The sequence below is a fragment of the Pan paniscus genome, chromosome 3 (assembly GCF_029289425.2).
Source record: "Pan paniscus chromosome 3, NHGRI_mPanPan1-v2.0_pri, whole genome shotgun sequence".
Lineage (NCBI taxonomy): Eukaryota > Metazoa > Chordata > Mammalia > Primates > Hominidae > Pan > Pan paniscus.
This window is the reverse complement of record NC_073252.2, coordinates 3,700,023-3,721,130: the sequence shown is the minus strand read 5'-3', so window position 1 is coordinate 3,721,130 and position 21,108 is coordinate 3,700,023. Positions and strand designations below refer to the sequence as shown.

Here is a 21,108-nt window from a genome sequence, read left to right as displayed (position 1 = left end):
ACTGATAGCACTTTGTCCCTGCCCTAGATATCTGCGGAACTTTGAACTTAAGAGAGATGATTTAGGGTGTCATGCAGAAGAAATTTCTAAGCAGCAAAGCATTCAAGAGGAAGCAGAACATAAAAGTTTGAAAAATTTGCAGCCTGATGATGTGATAGAAAAGAAGAAAAAATTTTCTGGGGAGAAATTCAAGCCTGCTGCATAAATTTGCATAAGTAATAAGGAGCCAAATGTTAATCACTAAGACAATGATGAAAATGTCTCCAGGGCACATCAGAGACCTTTGGGGCAGCCCCTCTCATCACAGGCCTGGAGGCCTAGGAGGGAAAAATTGTTTCCTGGGCTGGACCCAAGGCCTCCCTGCTCTATGCAACCTCAGGACATGGTGCCCTGAATCCCAGCTGCTTCAGCTCCAGCCATGGATAAAAGGGGCTAACGTAGAGCTCAGGCCATTGCTTCAGAGGGTGAAAGCCTCAAGCCTTGGCAGCTTACATGTGGTATTGGGCAAAGAAGTCAAGAATTGAGGTTTGGGAACCTCTGCCTAGATTTCAGAGGATGCATGGAAATGCCTGGATGTCCAAGTAGAAGTTAGCTGCAGGGGTGGGGCCCTCGTGCAGAACCTCTGCTAGGGCAGTGTGAACGGGAAATGTGGGGTTAGAGTCCCCACACAGAGTCCCCACTGGGACACTGCCTAGTGGAGCTGTGAGAAGAGGGCCACCCTCCTCCACACCTCAAAATGGTAGATCCACCAACAGCTTGCATCATGCACCTGGAAAAGCTGCAGACACTCAATGCCAACCCGTGAAAGCAGCTGGGAGGGGAGGTGTACCCTGCAAAGCCAAAGAGGCAGAGATGCCCAAGGCCGTGGGAGCCCACCTCTTGCATCAGCATGCCCTGGATGTGGGACATGGGAGTCAAAGGAGATCATTTTGGTTTAATGACTGCCCTATTGCATTTTGGACTTGCATGGGGCCTGCAGCCCCTTTGTTATGGCCAATTTCTCCCATTTGGAATGGGGATATAGACCCAATACCTGTAATCCCATTGTATCCTGGAAGCAACTAACTTGCTTTTGATTTTATAGGCTCATAGACAGAAGGGACTTGCCTTGTCTCAGATGAGACTTTGGACTTGGACTTTTGAGTTAATGCTAGAATGAGTTAAGACTTTGGGGGAACTGTTGGAAAGGCATGATTGTGTTTCAAAATGTGAGGATATGAGATTTTGGAGGGGTCAGGGGTGGAACGATGCAGTTTTGCTATGTCACCACCCAAACCTAATCTTGAATTGTAGTTCCCATAATCCCCATGTGTCATGGGAGGGAGTCAGTGGGAGGTAATTGAATCATGGGGGCAGTTACCCCCTGGTGATAGTGAGTGAGTTCTCATGACAGCTGACGGTTTTATAAGGGGCTTTCCCCCTTTTGCTTGGCACTTCTCTCTCCTACTGCCATATGAAGAAGGACATGGTTGCTTCCCCTTCTATCATGATTGTAAGTTCCCTGAGGCCTCCCCAGCCATGTGAAACTGTGAGTTAATTAAACCTCTTTCCTTTAAAAATTACCCAGTCTCAAGTATTTCTTCATAGCAGCATGAGAACAGACTAATACAACAGGTAATATTAAATTTTTATTTAATGTATGCAATATGATATTTTAATATACATATACACTGTAATATGATTATCACAATCAAGTGAATTAACATGTACCTCCACCACCTCACTTAGTTGCCTTTTTTGTGTGTGGTGAGAATCTATTCTCTTAGCAAATTAAGATTTACTCTCTTAGCAAATTTCAAGCATACAATAAATGCAGCATTATTAACTACAACCACCAAGCTGTACATCAGGTCTCTAGAACTTATTCATCTTATAATTGGAAGTCTGTATCCTGTGTCCAACATCTCTCCACCACTACCGCCAGGCACTGGTAAGCACCAATCTACTCTCTGCGTCCATGAATTCAATGTTTTTAGAGTCCACATATAAGTGAAGCCACACGTTTGGCTTCATCCATGTTGTTGCAAATGGCAGGAGTTCCTTTAAGGCAGAATATGCTATTCTCATTCTCTCTCTAAACACACACACACACACACACACACACACACACCGCATATTTCCTTTATCCTTTGGTTTTCATAACTTAGCTATTGTGATTAACACTTCCATGAACATGGGAGCACAACTATGAGAGACTGATTTTATTTCCTCTGGAGATATACCCAGTAGTGGATCATATGGTAGTTCCATATTTAATTTTTCAAGGAACCTCCATGCTGTTTTCCACAATGGCTGTACAAGTTACATTCCCACCAACAGTGCAAGGGTTCCCTCTTCTCCTATCCTCACCCACACTTGTTATCTTTTGCCTTTCCGATAACAACCATTCTACAGACATGCAGTGACAGCTCACTGTTGTGACTGCATTTCTCTGGTGATGGGTGATGCTGAGACCTCTGCATATACCTGTTGGCCATCTGTAGAGCTTCTCTGGAAAAATGTCTACTATGGCTCTTTGCCATTTTTCAATTGGGTTATTTGGTTTTTGCCACTGAGTTGTATGAGTTCCTTATGTATTTGGATATTAACCCCTTACTGGGTATACAGTTTGCAAGTATTTTCTCCCATTCACAGGTTCGTTTTTCATTTTGTTGGTTGTTCCCTTTGTTGTGCAGAAACTTTTTACTTCAATGTAATCCCACCTGTTTACTTCTAGTTTTGTTGCTTGTTCTTTTAGTGTCATGTCCAAAAAAAAATCATTGCCGAAACTGATGTCATGGAGCTTTCCCCTGTGTTTTCTCCTAGGAGTTTTTTTGGTTTCAGGTCTTAAGTGTCTTTAATCCATTTGTGAGCTGATGTTTGTGTATGGTGTACGATGAGGACCCCATTTCTCCACATGACTTCAGGGGTAGCCATTCCCACATCTCCTGGCACATGTGGACCACTGTAAACATGTTTATGAATTAAAGCACAGCATTCCTAATGTGTACTCTCATATACAGTACTATTTGTATTAATAACTTGTTTTCATTGGCCTATACTTCTTGGATTCTTCCCAAATTTCCATATATACACATTATACTTACAAAAAAAGTACAGCCACAAAAACAAAGCCACCCATGGAAAAAGACCCCAGTAAGTCAGCACTTTTCGGTGCTTACAATTTAAACATATACCGTAATTAAACAGCTCTAAAAATTTCTATAACATGCCTCCAGAATTGGAATTTACACTCAAGTAAACACATTTCTGTTTTAAAGAAACGAAGTATTTTAAAATGTAACTTAAGTCCACACAACCTCTGCTCCTCGGTGGGTCTCTTGAACATGGCAGCTCAGCTGACAAGGACTCAACTGCTCCTCTGCAGGCAGTCTGTCTGGGCCACCCACATTCACGGATATTTTGAAATTAATGTTTTGAAAGCTTTAAATTATTTATATGAGTAGTGTCACATGAGGAATCTAACCTTTATTAAGGTTTATTCTGTTAGTAACACTAGACAAAAGGAATTATTAAAACACATAATTTCCAAATTCTATTGGTTTACAGTAATATACTGTAATATACATTTTTCATTTTCAGCCACTGACAAAATTTTCTACCTTGAACATAAAAACTATTCAATCACCACTTGATGTTTCTAAAAAAACGGACCAAAGGCCTGCAAGTTGCTCAAATGCACTAAATGTTTTCAATACAAAGAGAAGAAATATAAATAAATGAATTAAGAATTTAATAATCAGCTGGGCATCGTGACTCATGCCTGTAATCCCAGAATTTAGGAGGCCTAGAAAGGAGGATCACTTGAGCTCAGGAGTTCGAGACCAGCCTGGGCAACATGGCAAGACACTGCCACTACAAAAAATACAAAAATTAGCTGGGTGTGGTGGTGTGTGCCTATAGCTCCAGCTACTTGGGGGGCTGAGGCAGGAGGATCGCTTGAGCCCCCTAAGTAGCTGGGACTCTGATGGCTCCTGCACAGAGGGACCCAGTCCCTTCCTGCTGGAAGAAAATCAAGGCTGCAGTGAGCCGTGATCACACCACTGCACTCCAGCCTGGGTGGCAGAGTGAGACCCTGTCTCAAAAAAAAAAAAAAAGAATTTAACAATCCAATTTGCACCTAATATATGCTTTACCTTTTAAAATTTCGTCCTTCATATTTCAAGGCAATCTCTCGCTGGACTAAATGCAGAAGAGCACAGCATCCACGCCAGAGGCTGAGACTGAGGCCTCGGAAAGGTGCATCTGGGAGGGTCTCTGAGGTGCGCAAGGCTGAGTGCAGCACAGAGCGAGTGTTCAGGAGAAGATGCCCTGGCTTAGTGGCTCACTGCACTCCCACATGCTGGGATGCTCTCTGCTCCACTAGCACAGGGGTCTTCAGACCCAGCCATGACCCTCCAAGGGACCGGCAAATCAATTCACAGTCTGTGAGCAGCATTTTTTGAAAAATGAAATGGGATGAAATGGAACAACACGGAAGGGAAGCATGCAGCATGTCTCCAGGCCCGTGCTGTCTGTGAACCCCACTTCTGAGCTGCAAGTCCGTGTGTGGACACAGTGCATGTGCATGCCTGTGAGCAGGGTCTTGGAGGGCACGTGTCTCCCCCCAGGGTGGCAGCGCAAGGACTTCGATGGCCCCTGCACAGAGGGACCCAGTCCCCTCCTGTTCCATCTCCCTCCCCACTCCTCAGCATGGTGCCCTCCTCACTGCAGCCCAGCTCCCACGTGCAACCTCGCCTGGCAGAGCAGCCACCACGATCTGCGGGGAGGGCAGCTCACCTGGGGCTGAGACACAGACCTGCGCTTCTCCCTTTAAAGTGTGTGTGTGTGTGTGTGTGTTCCAAGGAGCTTTTCAACCCTGAATAAAATCAGAAGGAACTGAACCAGGGAAAAAACCAAAATGACAGCCTTTCAAAGCAGCAGCAGCTAATATTCATTTCATATCCTTGGCGGAGCCTAAGATAATATATTCTGACAACTTTTGAGCCCAAAGTAGTGTCCTCCTGGGACAGCAGTAGGGGCCATCTGACTTTGGGATGCTCCTCCTTGTCACACCATAACCCTCTGTTGGGACAAACACCACACAGGCCTTTGCCCTCCTCAGCTCGCCCAGTCTCAGAAGCCAAGGGCCCTCCAGCACGCAGACAGGTGGCAGGCTGCCAGGCATCCAGGCCGACATTCGTGACTCAGGTTTCCAATGTGTCAGTGCCAACCCCCCGCAAGGAAAGATGAGCGTAAAAGTCAGCTGTGCTGAGAGGCTCTGGACAGGGACTGGTGCTCACACAGCTGGCCACCAGGAGCTCATCCCGTGCTGGAGATGAGGCTGGAGATGAGGCTGGAGATGAGGGCTGGAGATGAGGGCTGGAGATGAGGCTGGAGATGAGGCTGGAGATGAGGCTGTAGATGAGGGCTGGAGATGAGGCTGGAGATGAGGGCTGGAGATGAGGCTGGAGATGAGGGCTGAAGATGAGGGCTGAAGATGAGGGCTGGAGATGAGGCTGGAGATGAGGGCTGGAGATGAGGCTGGAGATGAGGGCTGGAGATGAGGCTGGAGATGAGGGCTGAAGATGAGGCTGGAGATGAGGCTGGAGATGAGGGCTGAAGATGAGGCTGGAGTTCACGCCCAGGGAAACGTTTCCTCATATGAACCAAGACTCAGCGACTGTCTCAAAATGACCTCCCGTGCAGCTAAACCCTGGTCTCTGAGCCTCCTGTCTCCCTCAGTCTGGCCCCTGAGCTCTGACCCCTCCTGGCAGCCCCCTTGGCGGTGTCTGGCATACCCATGGGTTGGTTACGGGGTTATGAACTGCTCTGCCCACAGGGACAGGCGGTGCATGGCAAACGCAAGCTGAGAACGCTCCCACTCACTTGGCAAAGCATCTGCTGAGCCCCCATGACGTGGCGAGCCATCCTGAGATGCTGGATGTACAAAACAAACATGCAAACCCCAAACTGGCAGCCCTGCCCTGCAGAGCCCAGTCCAAGGCAGAAAGCCATGGGGAAAAGAGCAGGGGCGGCTAGGATGGCGCTGCTCACTCTGGCAGGTGCATGGACAGGGCAGGGCAGGGGTAGCTGGAGGCTCTGTGGTGCTCCAGGCAAGAGATGGGGACGAGGGCAGGCTGCAGCAATGAGGATGAGAAAGTGTAAACTCAGGGATTTTGAAGGCCGAGCCCAGGAGCTTGCTGACGTGGAGTATCAGAGGGTGTGGGCTCAAGCAGAAGGGACAGGGACATCCCTTCCTGAGATGTGGCAGACTGAGGGAGGGGTACACCGGAGGCGAGGGGAGAATCCAAGTCTTGTTTGGTACTTAAGTCTGAGGGGCCTCCTGGATGTCCGAGGAGAGACGGTGAGAAGATGTGGACCTGTCACTGAGACCGGGGCCCAGGGCAGAAGTGTCTGCTGCAGGGCCAGGCTGGGAGGGCAGCATGCGAGGGACGAATCGAGCCTGTCGTGGAAGGTGGTAGGGGAAGGAGACCGGTCCCCGCCCAGCCTAGGCCTCCCCCGTGAAGACCTGACAGTGGTGAAAAGCCAGTGGAGTCGGAGGAGAGGAGGGGAACCCGGAGGGCGCTGCTGCAGAAGCCCAAGGCAAGCTGGCCCAGCACTCGGAGCTCGGCAGCTCCTGCTGTCTGCGGAGGGCCGGGGTCCCTGCATCATGCGTAGGATGGCAAGCGTTGCAAGGAACCTCAACCAGCCTCCACATCCGCCCAACGGAGACAGGGATGCCTGCGTTCACAGAGCCGCGTGGGACATGGTAGGAGAAGGTGCTGAGTGCTCAAGGGCCTCGCCAAGCGGGCTCGCTGCCTTCCTCCTCAGGACCCAGGGGAAAGGGCTGGGGGTTTTGGGCCCGAGAAGGATACACCTCTGACTATGTAACATGGACGGACAGCTTACAGCATAAGGTGTCCAATTTCTCAATGAAAAGAAGGGGGAAGAGGTGAAAATAGAAATGTATTATAACAGTTTTTCTCAAATATACTTGGATCTTTCCTTATATAGATGACGAGACTCAGAATGTCAGAAAACGAGAGAAGAATCTGCAACCAGCATCTGAAGTGGGATGCGCTGATGCTCGCCGGCACAGACTCCAGGCCCTCCTGCACCAGGCTCAGGGCAACAGAGGTCTGGGGCGAAAGGTAAGCTGACCGACACAGCAGGACACAGGCGGGCAGAGGCCAGGCACACGGCCACAGCACACAGGGTGTGCACGCCCTGCAATCCCAGCACCAGTCAGCACTGCACTTCGGGGTCCCAAAGGAGCATGGGCACACGAGGGCCATTTAAGAGACGCGGTCAGTGACCCTGATGAGAGAGACTGGGTTAATCCAGGCTGGAAAAGAGACACGGTGAAATGCGAACACCTTCCCTGATGGCCCACCAAGCTCATGCTACAGAGACTCAGAAATGACCCAGCAGAGGTGTCCACAGACACGTCAGCCCAGGCACGCCCCCGAAACCCTCTTGTGTCCTGCAGCGGCCATCAGCCATGCACCACTGCCACCAGCCTCAGGCCCTAACACAACCTGGTCCCGCAGGGGCTGGGACTCTCTGTCGGGGGACCCTGGAGCCTGGCCCAGCCGGCCCGCCCGTGGTAGACTCGCGAGGGAAGAGTGAAGGTTCCAGTCAAATGGCATGGGGCCCAAGGCTGCAGCCAGAGTGACTGCTGCGTGTCGCCAGCGGCCACCGCCCCCTCGTGACCACACTCCGTCTTCCTCATTATCCTTTCACTTCCCCAGGCAGGACACGGGTCCTGCCCTCTGCCCTGCATGAGCGTCTGTCTGCCTCGAGCCTCGCTGCCAGGTCTCACCGCATCCTCTGTGTGACCGCAGCCACGCAGGGCCACAGACTGCACCAGCTCCCACGCCTCCTCCCTCCTGCCCTTCCTCAGCGACCATGGCCTCCACACTGCCTACAAGAGAATATTCCACGTTTTTAAACAGTGCAACCCTTTTTAAAGATTTTTAAAATATTAAACAGAACGTCAATGCCTGAAGGGGAGAGAAGCCCTGTGGTCTCTAGGAAGTTCTTTCTGTCACACTCTGGCAGCCTGAAGACAACCCCGTGCTGAGAGAAATGAAGACAAATCTACACCACACCTCATGTGCTCCCAAGTCTCTAAAGGGCTTTGCCTTGAGAAACAAAGTTTCTGCCAAGTGTCTGACACTGCAGAACTTCTTTTCATGAAGGAAGGAAAGGACACCCTGAGACGTCACAAAACCACACCCTGATGGCCGCCGCCACCTCCATGCCGGCCACACAGGGCACACCTGGGGGGGCCAGCGTGGATGCACCCGAGGCGGCCTCTGACAGCTGAGGACTAAAGTCAAACCCCTAGCTCAAGCACAGGGGGAACATCGGGGAAGCCAACAGCTCGGGCGGCTCCGCGACAACTGTCATGCTCGTCCAGCCGTGGGCCAGCAGGGCCTTCACCTGGGCACTCAGTTGCAGTGGGGACTTGTACCCACGACTCACAGGAGAGGTGGAACTGCCCCGGAAAGTCCCACCCAGGACCCTGTGACAGCCACAGGCTGGCTGAACGGCCGCTGCCTGCCAGGGAGGCTCAAGCTGGGCTGCCCAGGGCTGCAGCAGCCCCCCAACCCAGAGCAGCCACCCCACAGCAGGGCACCCTGGGAGGGGTGCGCAGACAGACCACGAGGGCTCTCTTCCTCCAGGCAATTCCTATTTCTTTGGGGCTGGGGTCTCCGTGCCTCCTCTCAGCATCTAACTAGCATCAGAGCCTGCAACACCTGATGCCACATGGTTTATGAAACAGGATGAGGTGCCCCGATTAGGTGACAGGCACGGGCATCTTCCCGGCCTGCCAAAGCCAGGGAACCAGGCATCGACTGATCTGGCCAGCCAGAGCCTCCATTCTCTCCAAGTGGAAATCCCGGCAGCTCCCCCGCGTGCTCTTTGAATGGAGTCGGGCAACAGCTCCTAGAAAGGCGGGGGCATCCTCCCCCTCAAGATGAGGGGAGCTGGAGACACACGGAACTCCAAAAGAGCGCTGCTGCGGACACGGACGGTGGCACCCCAGCATTCCCTGACCCTCCCATTTTTTAGAACAACTACCTGAGGCTTAGAAGGAGAAGCAATTCTGCCGACCCCAGAGGCTTTCCAGCCCCTCGTCTGCTGGCCAGGGCCCAGCCAGGCAGAGCTGCAGCAGAGACGCCCACCCACCCGCTGTGCCTCTGACTGCGAGAGGGGGAGCCCCTCACTTCTGATGCCTGACGACCACATCAGCCAGATTCCAATACACTCCCGTGAACAACTTATCTGCCAGTGTAAGCATTTGCAAGAGCTTCAAAAGGAAGTCCAAATCATGTAAACAGATACTTACAAAGGCAGGTTTTTAATGACTTTACTCGGAATAAAAAAACAAAATTTTCTATACCTTGCCTGGATATACACTGAGATGAAAGTGCTGCCTACACATAAGTACAAATGGCTAACTGATTAACTGGCCCATTAAACCCACGACAGCTCCAAAATTCACTTTCCGACGCAGGATATGAAACAGAGGTTACAGGAACACATTCCCCCTGCGCCAAGACAGCCAGAGGCGGCCCGCGGCAGGCACGCCCCAAAGAAGACCAGAGCTGCTCCCCGAGCCTCACGCAGCTTCACCTTCCAAGCAGCTTTCCACGTGCACAGAAAGCCGGTTGATTTCATCAGGCTCATGCTGGCCCTGCCCAGCAGACCCATGTCTATTTCCCACTTAAAAGGAAGGACGCGGCTCATTTTCCTGTTCCCAACCTCTCCATGCCCCTCATCTCTAAACTAGTAGTTTGTCCTTCGCTTCTCTACAGAAGACTTTAATTAGATATTAGAAAAACATTAAGATTATACAATTCCCAGAAAAGAATGAATTCGAAATCAGTGCCCAGTAATTACTAAGACTTCTGTACATAATTTAAATTTATTTTTATCTTTGCACCAACACAGCCTTAAGAGGAAAATAGAAATTATTTTTATTTCATCTCAAATCTTTTAAAAAGCCATTTTAGAGTAACTTCAACTTCATAAGCTCATATAGTAATCACCAATATGATCTATAGTAGCTATCTATATGCACATTAGCCAAATCAACTCATCACATTTAGAAATGTTAAGCTACCATCATTTAAAGAGCCTAAGATTTTAATGTATTTATCTAGCCTAAAATTAATATTTCAACAAAATCAATTCACTCACATCTTTCAAATCTATGAGAATTACCACGGTAAAGGAAAAACATCTGACGCTTTCCGTAAGTTCTGACTTAAAACCTGGCAGCTTGGGCTCCCGAGAGGTTGAGGCCGGCGGCCGGGTGTGTCGGGCCCGGGACGTGCTGCGGTCCCAGAGGCTCGGCTGAGCCCCCGCAGCACTCGCTTTGAGCTGTGGTGCAGACACATGAAAACCATTTCCAAAGCTTATCCTTACAAGCATTTGCAGGTCCCACAGCTGCCACTCGCTAAAACAGGATAACCAGGGTGCCACGCTTTCTTACCACTGATTAAATGAAAAGAAAAAGCCGGAACAACTTACCTGCTGGTCATTAGAAACATGCGTTTCGTTTGACAACTCTTTCCCCAAATTCATTGTAAGGCACCGAGCCACACTAGGCACCCGGGTCTAAGACACACCATTCAACACCGCAGCTTGTGCGTGTGAGAAAAGTTTAAAGGCATTTCCGATGAAGTTCCCTCTCGCTCCCTTCGTAACCCATGGCAACAGGACACTGCAGGAAGCTGTGGCTTGCCAGGGTTTCAGACTCTATCTCAATTGTCTCATCCAAAGAAAGAAGCGCCGTTTACATAAATCACACTGTGAGATCATTTTTAAACTATTTCCTCTACCAAATCAGAAGAATAAAACTTCGGCCGACAGGGGTAATTTCTCAGTCAGTAAAACAGCTGCAGAGAATTTGTTTTTTTTAGCATCGTGGTGCAGTTCACAACCTTAATTACAGCTGCCAATGAATCTATTCTAAGCCTCCACATGCACCAGCTTACTGGGTGGCAGCCAGTGGGATCTGGCACACGCCTAAAGCCCTCTCAGTGCTATCTGTATTCCGTGATCTGCTCTGCCCACCCTCCAAATATATGAAACAACCAGAAAGCGAGTGAACCATGATGGATCCTGGCTCTAAAAAGGAAGGAGGAAAGAAAAAGAAAACTATTTGTAAAGCCTAGGGATCACTGCAAAATCATCTGTTAATTTTCTAGAGATTTAGGGGTAAACTGCTCATCCCAAAGTGCTTCCCTGCTGTCAAAATCATGCAGCATGGGCCACCTAGAGTCTCGTCCTAATGGGCTCTAGGAGTCCTAACCCTGAAACGTTAGGTTGGGGGAAGCTTCTTGCCAGGAACTGCAAACTCAATGCCCACAGGGCCACCAGGCTAGGTCCATGGCTCTGGGGTCTGGGGTTGGGCTGCCAGCTGGGAAGGAACTGTGCCAGCTCTGCTTCTGCCTTTCTGTGGAGGAACATGAGCATTCCCCGCACGAGAGTGTTCAGTGAGCAGAACCCACAGCACTGGACACACACTTCGTTTCAGAAATGCACAATGGCTGCTTGCAGAATGCGCAGCAGCTCACGCTTCCTTAGAAGGCTTTTCTCAGGAGCTGTGCACGTAACAAAAGTGTGGGGGAGTCTGCAGGGGCGGGGGGCAGGCGCCCAGCCACACCCCCAGCAAGCAGAGGAATCACCCCAAGGCAGCCACACCTCCCTCTGCACAGCTGCTCCTCGCTGAAAGGGGCGCCACCTCCACTTCTGTCACCAGCCCAGGAAGGGGCTCCCGCCCAAGCTACCGGGACCCCCGGTCAGCCCCATAGGCCTGGAGTGGCCTCAGAAGCCCTGTTCCTCGACAGGGCCCTGCCTCTACCTACCATGGCCCCACCCACTTCCCCTGGGCTCTGGGCCAGAGGGTCTACATTAGGTACGACAGGCATGGCAGGCAGTATGACAGAAGGCGGAGCACGTATAGACCAGACCACATCACCATTCCTGAGCTAAGCCACATCTCTCAGACAAAACCAGCATCCTCGTCCCCTGCCTTCCCGTCAGCATCCACCCCACCACACACACACAGGCACCCCCCAACACACACAGGCACCCCCACACACACAGGCACCCCCCCTACACACACATGCACCCCACACACGTACCCCACACACACATGTACCCCCACACACACAGGCACCCACACACACACAGGCACAAACACAGGCACCCCACACACACACACATGCACCCCACACACGTACCCCACACACACACGTACCCCACACACACAGGCACCCACACACACACAGGCACCCACACACACAGGCACCCACACACACACAGGCACCCACACACACACACAGGCACCCACACACACACAGGCACCCCACACACACAGGCACCCACACACAGGCACACACATGCACAGGTGCACACACACACAGGCACACACACAGGCACCCCACACATACACAGGCACCCACACACACACACAGGCACCCACCCATGCACATCCACACAGGCACACTTTCAGAGAAAGCAATCTGAAGGTTCTGGAACAACAGCAAGGGGTTCTGGGGTGGCTAGGTGAGCCCCTGACGCTGACCTGCCCGTTAACCTCATTGGCTTCTGAGGGGCCTGCACTACTGACACTTTACAGAGCTTTGGAGGAGACAGTGGTCTCCAGGCGGGAGCAGAGGACAACAGCATCCTGGCCCCCCAGGGACCCCAGACCCTGGGAACAGCCACCAGTGCCTGAGAACCGAAGGCACCCTGGGCATGCGTGGGGCCTTCTGCTGAGGGGTTATCACCTAAGTGCTAAACTGATTTCACCTCAGTTCTTTCAGACAGAAACATCTTCATCCCATTGTGTTCCATCGAGGACGGAAAGGAAGAAACACAATTTCACATTGTCTAAGTGGTTTATTCGCAGAGCCCACAAAGCAGCCCAGGCCGCTAGGGGTCCGCCTGTTGCTGTCCGGTCACTAACAACAGGGCCTCCGGGTTCTCCTGTCTCTCTCTAGGCTCCCCCCATCTCCTCTTTTGTGGGAGCCTGTCCTTTTCTGCAGCTGCTGACCTCCCCTGCCTAGCCAGTAACTCCCCTCTGCAGATGGGTGAGGAAAGGGATGCGGCAGGGCCAGAACACGCCTGGGAGAACTCCTGTGACCGCCTGAGGGCCCCAGCAGCAAGTGCCCTGGGGAGACGGGGATGAGCCCCCTGCCACATGGTCAGAGGTCCAGGAGCTGCTGACAGCCACATCCCCAGAAGATTCTGGGCCCCAGCCCATCTCCCCTGCTTCGTGCTCCACCTCCCTTGTTTGGATGGATGTGTTTACTCAGTGCCTGGTGGGAGTTGGGTTCAGACCCCGGGCCCGGGAAGCCCAGCACAGCCCTTCACCAACACATGCATGGCCAGTCTGGGCACAGGAAGAAAGCACCGCAAGGCGGGAGCACCCGATCGTGCGCTGCACAGGCACCGCCTCACCAGGACGGGGCGTGAAGAGAAAGTGGGCAGAGTGCTAGCTCGGAAAGGGCGAGCCGTTCTCAGCCCTCCAACGCAGGCCCACCGCGGATCCCAGAGAAGGCGAAGCCCCCGTGTGGTGAGCTCGGCAAGTGGGCATGTGAGCCTGGAGGCAGCTGTGGTGCAGCGTGGGGGCTCAGGCCTGCATATCACCGCCCAGCTGGACAACAGGACATGCTTCCTGAGTACCCAGAGGGAGCCCCTCACCTCCCCAGGGGTCTGTCCTGAGCTGGAAACCCAGGGTGAGCAGGCGGGCAGGGCCAGATTGGAGGAGTTCGCAGATGGGAGCTCTGGGTCCAGCCAGGGCAGCAGGGATGATGGGGGTGGCGGGGCAGAGGGCATTCTGGGCGGGGAGGAGCTGAGCCGGGCAAAGGTGAGGACCCACGTGGGCTATGTCCTGGGGCCAGGAGAGGCCTGGCTAACTGGAAAGTTCCAGTGAAGGCAAAGGGGCCTGTGGGTGACCCAGGGTCTCCAGGACCTGCCAAAGAGCTCCTCCTTGACTCTGGGCCTCCTTACAGGCTCACCTGTCTCCCAGGCCTCTCTCACCAGTTCCTGCCCCCACCCACACCAGTCTCTGCTAGAGGACACATCCCGTGATGCCCCAGCCTAACCAGGGCTTCCTGAGCTTTCCGGCCATTCCTGGGGCACAGCTCAACCTGGAGGGAACAGAAGCACTCTCTCCTGAAGGTTTCTGAACAGCAGAAAGGAGACGAGCGCGCACCACCCAGGAACCGGGACGGCCCTGGTGGACCCCGGCCGCAAGCCCTGCTGCCTCCTTCATGGGGCCGGACCACCTCACTCTCAGCTAGGAGGGCGTGGGAGGCAGAGAGGCGGGAACTGGAGGAGCGCCTCTGCTGACTGTGCCCGGGAGACATCTGCAGAGCTCACAGATATGAGCACAGGCCCGGATTCTCTCCCTGTTCTTAACCCTGGAGGCCTCTGGTCACCAAGCCAAAGGCCCAGGTGTGGCTCCTCTATGGGCAGGGCCCTCAAATCTCCCCCAGCTGGGCTCTCCCATCCTCCTGCCCTCCACCCCTGACCCCGCATAACCAACTAGACAGCTGGCCGCCATATGCCAGTCTGACCTTTTGCAGTCTGCCCAGCACCCGCCCCAGCCCTGTGCCTAACCCCTAACCCCTAACAGTCTGGCGGTCCTGCCTGCCTGCCTTCCTTCCCCATTGCCCTTCTCGGGTGGGTCATGGTGCTGCCCAGGCCAGCACCCCCCAGATGAGGTCCCACCACTGCCTGGCCTGCAGCTGCTCACAGCCGTCTCCACCTCGAGCACGCCCCACGCAACGGTGCCCCATGCAGCCCATCCAGGACCAGCTCCACAAGGCAGGGAGGGGTCAACACTGAGCATGTTCCCCACTGCCTCCCCAGAGCCAAAATAATGTCGGGCACATAGTAGGTGTTCAACAAACATTCACTCAATGAGAAGGCCCTGAAGCACTGAAGAATCCTATTATATGTCCGGAGTTCACAGGATCTTAAGGACAGTTCAGAAAATTTCCCATATAATGGGTTTAAAAAGCAGACTGGTGTGTGAAAGACCAAGACAAGCAAAGATTTCTAAGTTAAATTCTGAAAATAGCAAAGTCGCAAACCTAAGAGACAGGGTAGAAGGAGCTTATTCTGCAAGGCCTGTGAGGATCTCATTCCTACACAATGTGACGTCCTAGAGGTGAGTGGGAGGCCAGGAAGAAGCCAACATTATCAACCCAACAGCCAAGAAGGCCGTGTCCGACTCACACCAAGGCTTAGGTCGGACTCGGGGCTCCGTCGGTTTTTGCTGGGATTTACAGCTCTGGATGGGCAAGATCACAGTACAGGCCTCAAGATGGAATCAAGGCAACTCACTGGGGACAGACGCAAAAGCTCCTGCCACCTCCCTCCCTCCTCCCTCCCTCAAGACCTGTCCTCCCTCCCTCCTCTCACCTGTCTCCCTCCTCCCTCCAGACTCCCTGTAAAGGGCCAAGAGTAGGCACTGCCCGCTGTGCAGGCGACACCACGCACTCGACCCCACTCTGCCGCTGTAGCATGAAAAGAGCAGACGGAACGGCAGCCCAGGGAGACTCTATTTACGAGAACAGGCAGTGGATCTGGCCGGGGACTGCGGTCTGCCATCCCTGGCCCTGAACATCCCCTCTCTGCCCAGTCCCTGAGTCCAGGTCTCTCCCAGGCTCCAGCCCAGGCTCCTGGCTCCAACAGCTCCCGGGGAACCTGCAAACCGCCGTCACCTCATCCTCCTGTCACCCAGGATGCCCCTTCTGCTCCCCTGGAAAGGTGCAGCTTCTGCCCTGGGTGCAGGAGGCTCCATCCAGTGACCACCTGGATTCTGCCTGCCTTGTGTAGGGTGCACCCCTCTGGGTCCCGCACCCTGCCCAGCCTCCTCTCGCCACGGGGAGGGTCCTTCCAAGCAGAGGTGCCAAGCTTCCTCCTGCAGCAGCCAGGCCCTGGCTCTCCCAGGCAGCGCCCGCCAAGTCAGGTGATGGGAAATCAGCCAAGGCCCCCAAATTCTCCAAGCCACACACAGGGCAGTCGCCCTCTCCTTCAGCTCCCGGCAATAAATTTACCCAAAGCTTCTGTCACACTTAAAATATCTAAGTCCAGGTGTCAGCCCGGCTCTCCCTCCCTCTGTCCCTGGGACACCCAGCTGCCCCAGGCCCTGGGCTGTGTCCCAACACCTGCCCTGGCTCCCTCTGAGCGTCGGGCACTCCCCACATCACCTGGCCTCGTTTCCGGGGGCCACGAGCCCCTGGACAGTCTCCTGCTGCTGCTGTTTGTTCAACTCTCCCAAGCAGAGGGCAAGCTCCCAAAGGCAGGACGTTGCCTGGCCCAGCTCTACTGAACCGCAGCTCAGGAACAGTGCAGGCCGACCTCCGTGGGGACATCTGCAGGAGCAGGTTCTGCGGATACACCCACCCTGCCAGGGCCCCTGGGTGAGAGGAGCCCAGTGCCAGGAAGCTCAGCACAGGCTGCAGGGGCTGCCCTCAGACACGGAGGCCCCAAGTCACAGTTACGGCAGATGGACGTCACGAGCCCAGGAGCCCCGATGTGCAGCCAGTGATGCGGTGCTAGTGTTGGATGGTGACATCCAAGCCAGAACTCAAGAGATGACAAGGCCATCCCCAGGGCTTATCAGCAACCCTTACAAACAGTTACACGATTCATCTAAGATAAATCCTGCTTATTTTCCTGGTGAATAGAGAAAAGCACAAATATGAATAAAATACAGTTCCTGGCCATCTCAAGACACGTGCAGAATCGGAGAGGGAAGCGTTTGAAACCACAGACCATGTGACTGAGCAGAGTCCCAGACTCCCAGTGCCCGGCCTCTCCGGCAGCATGGCTTCTGCAAGCCTGGGGGGCCTGTGCCCTCCCCATCCCAGCACTGCCCTTCCCCAGCTTCCCCCGCCCACTCCTCAAGTACCTCCCAGCCCTCCAGGCCACCCTCAGGTTTCTAGTACCAAGCTTCCTTCCAGTCCCTGACCCCTGGGTCCCAGGGGTTCTGTCTGCCTCCCTTCACTCTGGTGACCCCACTCCCTCCCAGCTCTTGTTGGGAACCACTGTTGGTCTTTGGGCTGTTCCCGCCAAGCCTGCCCCAACCCAGGACGGCCGGCAGGTCCACACGCTGCCGCCTCACTCCCGCACGGAGCCCTGCAGTGCGCGCCGGGTGAGCGGGACGCTGCGTCCATCTCCACGGCAGGCAGGGCTGTGGTTTCCCAAGCAGATTCTCCTACATGCGGAACCCGCACACCCCTGTCCGTCTTGCCTCTTGCCGCTGCACTTCTCCCCACCGCCAACAAGCAGCAGTTCAGGCCCCGCGGCTCCTTATCGGGAGTCAACTGACTACAAGGCTTGGGGTCTCTCAGGGAGGCTGGAACCCAAAACAAAAGTCAAAGAAACAGAACATGAGCCAAGCTTAAACAGGATTTTAAAAAATTGTTTCTCTTTAAAATAGCTGAAGCTCTTTGATGAGGGAAACAATAGAAAATTATAATCACCGGTCACTTTTTCCATTTTAACATAACGCCACTTTGCAGAAATAATTCCAAAAACACTAGGATTTATGGGGTAAGAAAAGGGAGAAAACTGCTAGTTCCAAACAGCCTTGCCATGCACACTCACTGACGCACACACACACACGCCCTCGCACACACACCCCCACACTCACTGATGCACACTCACACACACACTCACATACACACGCCTTCACACATGCGCACACACTATCTCACACACACACACATACACCCTCGCGTTCCAAATGGCCTTGCCATGCACTCACAGACGTGCACACTCTCACACATATACACACCCTCACACACATGCCTTCACACACTGGCACGTGCACACACACACCTTCGCGTTCCAAATGGCCTTGCCATGCACACTCACACTGATGCACACATGCTGTCACACACTCACACACCCTCGCGCACACACACCCTCACAGTCTCACACTCCCACACTGACACACCCTCACTCTCACATTCACACACACCCTCACACACACCCTAACTCACACACACCCTCACATCTTCACACACACACCCTCACACACACTGACATCCTCGCACCCTCACACACACACACCCTCACCCTCACACAGCCTCACACACACCCTCACACACACCCTCACCCTCAGCCTCACTCTCACACACTGACACACCGTCACTCTCACACACATTCACACACACCCCCTCACAGACATCCTCGCACCCTCACACACACCCTCACACCAACCCTCACATCACACACACCCTCACACAAACCCTCACAACACACCCTCACACACACTGATCCTCGCACCCTCACACAGCCTCACACCCTCACACACACCCTCACCCTCACAGTCAGCCTCACTCCCACACACTGACACACCCTCACTCTCACATTCACACACACCCCCTCACAGACATCCTCGCACCCTCACACACACCCTCACACCCTCACACCAACCTTCACATCACACCCTCACACAAACCCTCACAACACACCCTCACACACTGATCCTCGCACCCTCACACACACCCTCACATACACCCACACACACCCTCGCACCCTCACACACACACCCTTGCACAACACATACCCTCACAGATACACCCTCATACCTTCACACACATCCTCACACACTGACACCCTCACACACACCCTCACATGCACACACACTCTCACTCTTCATGACATGAGGCGACACACTGGTCAGGACAGCTAAGGGAAAATGTGCCCCTCAACCTGGCACTCGCAGGAGGTCCTGCAGACCCAGTCCTGCCTGGCTTGGGCAGGGTCTGGAACCCCACCCACACCCCATGTCCCCCACCTCAGTCCCCAGCACCCTACCCCTCCTTCACTGCCGCTGCCCTTTGAGACAGGGAACACAGGTGGAGAAACCTGTGAACAAAACCCAAGTGCACCAGCCCAGCTCCATCCACAGCGGACGGCCGCCCTCCATCCCCCTCAGGGCCGCAGCCTGCTGTGGGTGACGGTGACGAGGGGGAGCGCTACACGCTGGCTCCTGGCTCCCAACACTGACTTCCCCAGGCAGGTTGGGGGCATTGTTCCCTGCAAGCCTCAGTCCCAAGAACACAGCTCTACCAGGAGCCTGGCCTGTGAGAGGCACTGACGCACGTGGGCCTGTCTTCTAGGCCCTTGGTGTAGCTCGAAGACATTTCGCCAACACTTTAGACCATCTCTGTCTGAACCTGACTTAACACCTGGAAGGCAGAGACGTCCCCTCTGACTGCATCCTTCCTCAACAGGCCTGTCGCTGCCTCCCTTGCAGAACAAACAAAACTCGCCCCTGCAATTCCCAGAGCAGCTATGTCATCCTCTGACCTCCACCTCTTGCCTCGGGAGCTCCTCCAGGTGCTCCCCACTGAGGGCCTTCCCTCGCTCCTGCTACCTGGCGCCAGTTCATGCCCTCGGTTTCCATCCCACCCGGCTCACAGGCCAGCCTGCCCCTCGCCATTTCTGCTCATGCGCCCAGGTCCCAGGCCCCATCTTGCTTTCAGGCCCACTTTCAAACCCTCATCCCAGACGGTAACACAGCCTGCTCCGGGCTGATGCCCCAGCCATTCAAAAGGGCGGGAAAAAAGTACTCACAATCAAGCTGCCATTTTTGTCATCAACTATAACACAAATTCAGAAGAGTACAAAACAGAAAAGCATGGCTCGGTGGTTTATCATGAAGTGAAGCCCACGTAGCCCCCACCCCGTTCACAATGAAAAGCAGAACCATGTTCCAGCTCTTCTTTATGGTGCTACCAGTGAAGCATATAACCTAAAACCATGGTTTTCAACAGTCTTGCCTGTTTCCAGATTTCTATAACTGGAATGACACAGGTGCGTTCTCTTGCATCTGCCGTCTTTCTGTGATGTTTATCCATGTTATTAAGACAGCCATAGTCCATTAGCTTCTACAGCCACCGAGCATCCCACTGCAAGAATAAATCACAGGCTATCTGTCCTTTCCACCACTGGTGGGCAGTCAGGCTGCTTCCGTGTAGGGATCTTATGAATACTGCTATTTTGAATTCTTGCACATGCTCTTGGTACACATGATGGAACTCTAGGAATTTGCCTGGAAACTTTCTCATATGTGACTTTGGCTAGCACCTGTAGTAAAATGTCTACTCAAATCCCTTGCCCACTATGCATTTGAGCCACTTGTCATTCTCATGGACGTGCTGCATTCTCAGGGTCCGTGGGCCTTTGTGGGTTAGCCGCACTGTCCTCTCGCCCTTCTTTCTAGGAACGGTATGTTTTGATGAGTGCAAGTTCCTAATATTCATTTAATCAAAATCATCAGTCTGCCTTTACAGTAAGTGCCTTTTGTGTCTGTTTTAAAAGCTTTTGCCTCCTCAGTATCATGAAGATATATCTATAACTTTCTTTTGCCCTTCATAAGGACAATTAGAAAATATCTGAGACAAATTAAAATGAAAATACAACATACCAAAACGTATGGAACACAGCAAGAGTAGTACTAAGGGGGAAATTTATAGCCTTAAATGCTTACATAAAAAATTTAAAAGATCTCAAATCAACAATTTAGTTTTACAACTTAAGAAACTAGGGAAAAAAAAAAAAAAAAACTAAACCCAAAGCTAGAAGAAGAAAGGAAATAATAAAGATTAGAGCAGAGATCAATGAAATAGAAAATAGAAAAACAAGAAAAAAATTAACAAAACCTAGTTGGTTCTTTGAAAGGATCAACAAAATTGACAAATCCTTTGCTGAATGAACGAAGGGAAAAAAAGAGAAAACTCAAATTACTAAAATTGGAAACGATAAAAGGGACATTATTACCAATTCCACAGACATAGCAAGAATTATAGAGGAGTACTGTGAACAACTCTACACCAATACATTGGATAACCTAGATGAAATGGTTAAATTCTTAGAAACACAAAACCTACCAAGACCAAATCATAAAGAAACAGAAAATCTCGCCAGGCGCAGTGGCTCAAGCCTGTAATCCCAGCACTTTGGGAGGCCAAGGCGGGCAGATCACTTGAGCCCAGGAGTTCAAGACAGCATGGGCAACATGTTGAAACTCCAGCTCTACAAAAAAAATTTAAAAGTATGGCTAGGCACGGTGGC

The 21,108-nt window shown here is 52.7% G+C and overlaps 1 protein-coding gene across 9 annotated transcripts in view; it reads right to left on the bottom strand.

The window, feature by feature from the left end:
• Positions 1-21,108, bottom strand: part of RGS12 (regulator of G protein signaling 12) — a 150,798-nt gene that overhangs the window by 62,501 nt on the left and 67,189 nt on the right. Inside the window, exon 1 of one of the 9 annotated variants that reach the window (XM_034958277.4) lies at positions 10,525-10,936. The exons of 6 other annotated variants lie outside the window; for them this stretch is intronic. In XM_034958277.4, the coding sequence (XP_034814168.2) occupies positions 10,525-10,578 (54 nt within the window). In that variant the 5' untranslated portion in view covers positions 10,579-10,936. Of the gene's footprint in view, positions 1-10,191; positions 10,211-10,524; positions 10,937-21,108 lie in introns of those variants that run through there. 2 more of the 9 variants (XM_063603509.1, XM_057302024.2) reach the window with 2 other exon arrangements.